Here is a 3,881-nt window from a genome sequence, read left to right on the forward strand (position 1 = left end):
ATCGCCATCGGCGCAAGCATCTTCCTCGCGCGCGGGCCCCCAAGAGAAAAGGAGGAAAAAGAAAAAAGAAAAAAGGTATGGACATAAATTCCCGAAAATTCCCACGCCCCGCCACGTGTCACCGGAAAAAGCATGTGGAGAAACTCGCTAAAGGCTCCGCCCGTCCATTCCATTATCGCTTCGCTTTCTTCCCCTCCTCCTTCGTCGGAGCAAAACGCCGATCAGCTTCTGTACTGCGACGGCGGAGCATCTCCGAAGTGCCCATCGGAACGGCGCAGCTCGCTCTCTTGCAATTCGGGATCTCGCCCATCTCAGCCGGAGCGTCGATTCGGGTCGGGTTCGGATCTTTTTGGGCTTTCCGGAGCGAGGGGGCGGAGGGAGAGGGGGAAGGGGAGATGACGACGCTGCAGAAGTTCAAGCTGCTGGCGACGCAGTGCGCCGTCGTCGGGAGCCCGTCGCGCAGCCCCACCACGAGCCCGGTCGTCCACCTCCGCCGCCGCAGGACCCTCCGCATGCTCCTCAACCGGGCGGATCGCCGCCGGTTCCCCCGCCGCGAGGGCTCCCCGGAGCAGGACCCCGGTCGCCAGAGCCCCCCGGAGAACCCCGCCAGGTTCAGGGCCCGGCACAAGCTGCGGGACCTCTTCGTGTCGTCGTCCCCGCCGCCGCCGCCGCTCCCGCCGCTCGACGGCGCGGCGAGGCCGGAGAGGAGGCTCGAAGCGCGCGAGCGGTTGCTAGCCGAAGCGGGGACCGGGACCGGGACGGGCGGCGGCGGCGGGGGATTCGCGGCTCGGCGCGGCGGCGCGGGCGGCTCAATCAGGCCGTTGTCGGCGGCTTTCAGGTACAGATTGCTCAGGAGACCTTGGCGACCGGTGCTGGTAGCGATTCCCGAGTAGCAGCAATGTGATGTCAAAATTCAAAATTTTTCTCTCGATAAATAATATTAAAATTTAATTTTTCGAAGTATATTTTTGCTCCATTGTTTTTTCCTCGGCTCTTTCTTCATACATCTATGGTTATGGGCACTGGGCACCGTGTGTAAGCTTAGAAGAAAAGCTAGGGGCGCAGCTCCGGCGGCGCAACCGGTCGGAAACCGCCGAAGAGACGTCGGAGGGGAGCGTGACGTTCGCGAGCGCAGATCGCGCGCGGCGGCGCCAACGGAACGGGGAAAAAACCGCAATCGGCGCATTGAATTTGCTAACGGAAAGCAAAGTTAGGGACAGCTTTTAGTCAACTCCGACACTGTTCTTGCGTGTTGTTGTTGTTCTTGAGTGGGGTGGGGACAGGGGAAGAAGGGGGGGTGGGGGGGTCCCTCTTTGAAGGCGCCCATGGATCGTGCAAGACAGAAAGTCCAAGACAGGGACGGGGTTCGGATGATGATGGCTCCTTCATAAACAAATGTCTTGACGACGAAGATGACTACTGTCGCCCCGCCCTCATCTTGCAGCCCCTCCCATGCGCGACTGGGTTTCGATTAATTGGAGACTGCTTGGCTACTTTCACGTCTCCTCCACTGGATGCGCGGAATGATGTGGGTTTTGCTTAGCACTTAGGAGGGGACGACCCAGTTGCGAAATTGGGGGAGGCGAAGTCGTTTGCTTCAATGGGGGTTGTGCTGCGAAATTGTCTTTCTGGTTTGCAACTTAGTCTGAGAAGCTTCAATGCCGGTGGTCGAGCTCTGTGAATTATGGTCGAATGTACTCGAATGGGTCGGTCGAGTCAATGGAGGGACCAGCCGGGTTTTTTGACGGGGTCGAATTGACTCGAGAGGAGGGAGCGAAATCTCGCGACGAATGGGTGAACTTAGCTTGTGCATTTTGAATCGGTGCAGAGGGACGAGATGCAGGGGTCACATGAGAAAGATCTGTTGTGTAATGTGCTCTGCGGTTTGGTCCAGTCGTTCCAGGCATGATTAGTCATGAAGCAAAGTGGGCATCATGGCCCTGGATGTGCGGCGATTTAGGCAATGATTCTTGATCAAGGCATGGGACTGCGGTTGGTGATCACGCTTTCTTGAGACTTTGGAGTTGGGGGGTTAGTGTTCCTCGGAATGATTATCGCATGAGTGGTGCAAATTTCAGTGTTTTCGAGCATGCTTCTTCTTGTGCCAACAACATGTGAGAGAGGCTCTCTTGGCTGATTCATGACTGAGAAGAGTGGATAAGATGGGAGGACGACTGGTGAGAAAGCCCATTCGAGTTGTGTTGGGTCGAGGATTGAGCACTAGGCCGTCTGCAGATGTGGTTTTCCGGTTTCCTCAGTCCGCTTTCTTTGCCGGTTCCGAGGTTGAGAGTTGACACAGGCCGACTGTTGGTGCACTCGAAGGGTCGTTCGCAAGGACGCTTCTCCGTTTCTCCTCGCTCCATTGGGGTGTTTCCGAGATCCTAGATTACTGATCCAGTTGCACAAGGGTCAAGGGGTGTGTTTGTTTGAGTAAAAGAATTTTTCGCGAATTAGTTTTTCGAGACTTTCTCGCATTTGGTTCGTTGAAAATGATCGATTAACGGAAAATCATTTACTGCTAAAGAAAATATGAATGCTTCACTGTTAGAAGAATGAATTGCCTAATTTGAAAATGGGAAAAAAATTCTTGAAAAGTGATTTTCCATTTTCCTTTGTCATGGAGTTATCCTCGAAACAAACACACCCTTGGATACAGAAAAATATTCCAATTCAGCCTAGTCCAATTCGGTCCAGCTCTCGTTGGTTTACTAGGGTCTAGGTCCGGGATAATGACTACAAAATAAGCCTATGTTTAGAGGTGTCGAATGTCTGGGTAGAGTCGGGTTTGGATGGATTGGAAATGGGTTTAACACAAATTGACCCGTTTCACCCATGTTGACCCATTTTCATAGTCTATAAGTATAATAATTCATGTCCGACCCAATTTATATATTTCATTCGACTCAATAATCCATGTTTTAAAGGCATTAATTAAACCTACTTTTTTTCCTTTTTATAATTTTGCCATTTTGAGGAACACTAGCCATACTCTTTTCCACTTGCTCTCGGACTCTCACTATTTTATTGGGCCACGTGGTCACACATTGCAAGGAAAGTAGCCGTTTCTTTTGCGTGTGGTGGGGGGAACACATATCTTTTGTATTATCAGTTTCTTTTGCTCTTCCACTACCAAAATTAGAAATTTAAAAAAAGAAGAAGAGAAAATCAATCAATCAGTTGTAAACTTATTGTACAAATATTAATATAATCCTGAACTTTACAATTTGACAATTTAATTGTAAATCTTTGTGCGAAATTCCGATGTGGACTGGATCACCACATCAGCAATTTCCAACAAAAATGATCGAAAGGATTACATTTGAATTTCGCATGAAATTTTAGGACTGAATTGGTAAAATTGAAAAATTTATGACTGAAAAAGCTCTAGAAGTGGTATTATACTGACCACAGCCATTCGCACGTGGCCTTTTGAGGAAAAAGTGTCCAAAAAATCTTAAGTTTATTACACTTTTGTTAATTCAATCTTAAAATTTTCAATTTTGTCAATTGAGTCCTAAACATTTTCACATTTTATCAATTGAGTCCATCTGATCAATTTTAATAGGAAATCGTTAACATGGATGCCGGTAGGGCCACGTAGAATGACTAGCGCTAATGTGGATAAAAAAATTAAATTTTTTATTTTCTTTTTTCTATTTCTTTCTTTCTTTTCCTTTTTTTTTTTTCTATCAATCCGGTGAGGATCGCTAGCCGACCCTCATCGACCACAGGCGAGAGCCAGCAAGAATCGCCAACCCCTGGGCGAAGGCTACGACCGGCGAGGGCCTTACGGCCCTCACTCAGTGGCCGGCAAGGGTCAGCCGGCCCTCGTCGGGCTTGGAAGAAGAAAAAGAAAAAGAAAGAAAAACTAATTTAAAAAA

At 49.3% G+C, this 3,881-nt stretch overlaps 1 protein-coding gene across 1 annotated transcript; it reads left to right on the forward strand.

Moving 5' to 3' along the window:
- The first annotated feature begins 221 nt into the window (after nucleotides 1–221).
- On the forward strand, nucleotides 222–960 carry LOC130140467 (uncharacterized). Its single transcript, XM_056319875.1, has one exon. It carries the CDS (start codon nucleotides 396–398, stop codon nucleotides 891–893), a length of 498 nt encoding a protein of 165 aa, XP_056175850.1. The 5' UTR covers nucleotides 222–395; the 3' UTR covers nucleotides 894–960.
- The last annotated feature ends 2,921 nt before the right edge of the window (nucleotides 961–3,881 follow it).

This window comes from Syzygium oleosum, unplaced genomic scaffold (genome assembly GCF_021117445.2).
Source record: "Syzygium oleosum isolate NSW1041296 unplaced genomic scaffold, Sole_v2.1 Sole_v2.19, whole genome shotgun sequence".
Taxonomy (NCBI): Eukaryota; Viridiplantae; Streptophyta; class Magnoliopsida; order Myrtales; family Myrtaceae; genus Syzygium; species Syzygium oleosum.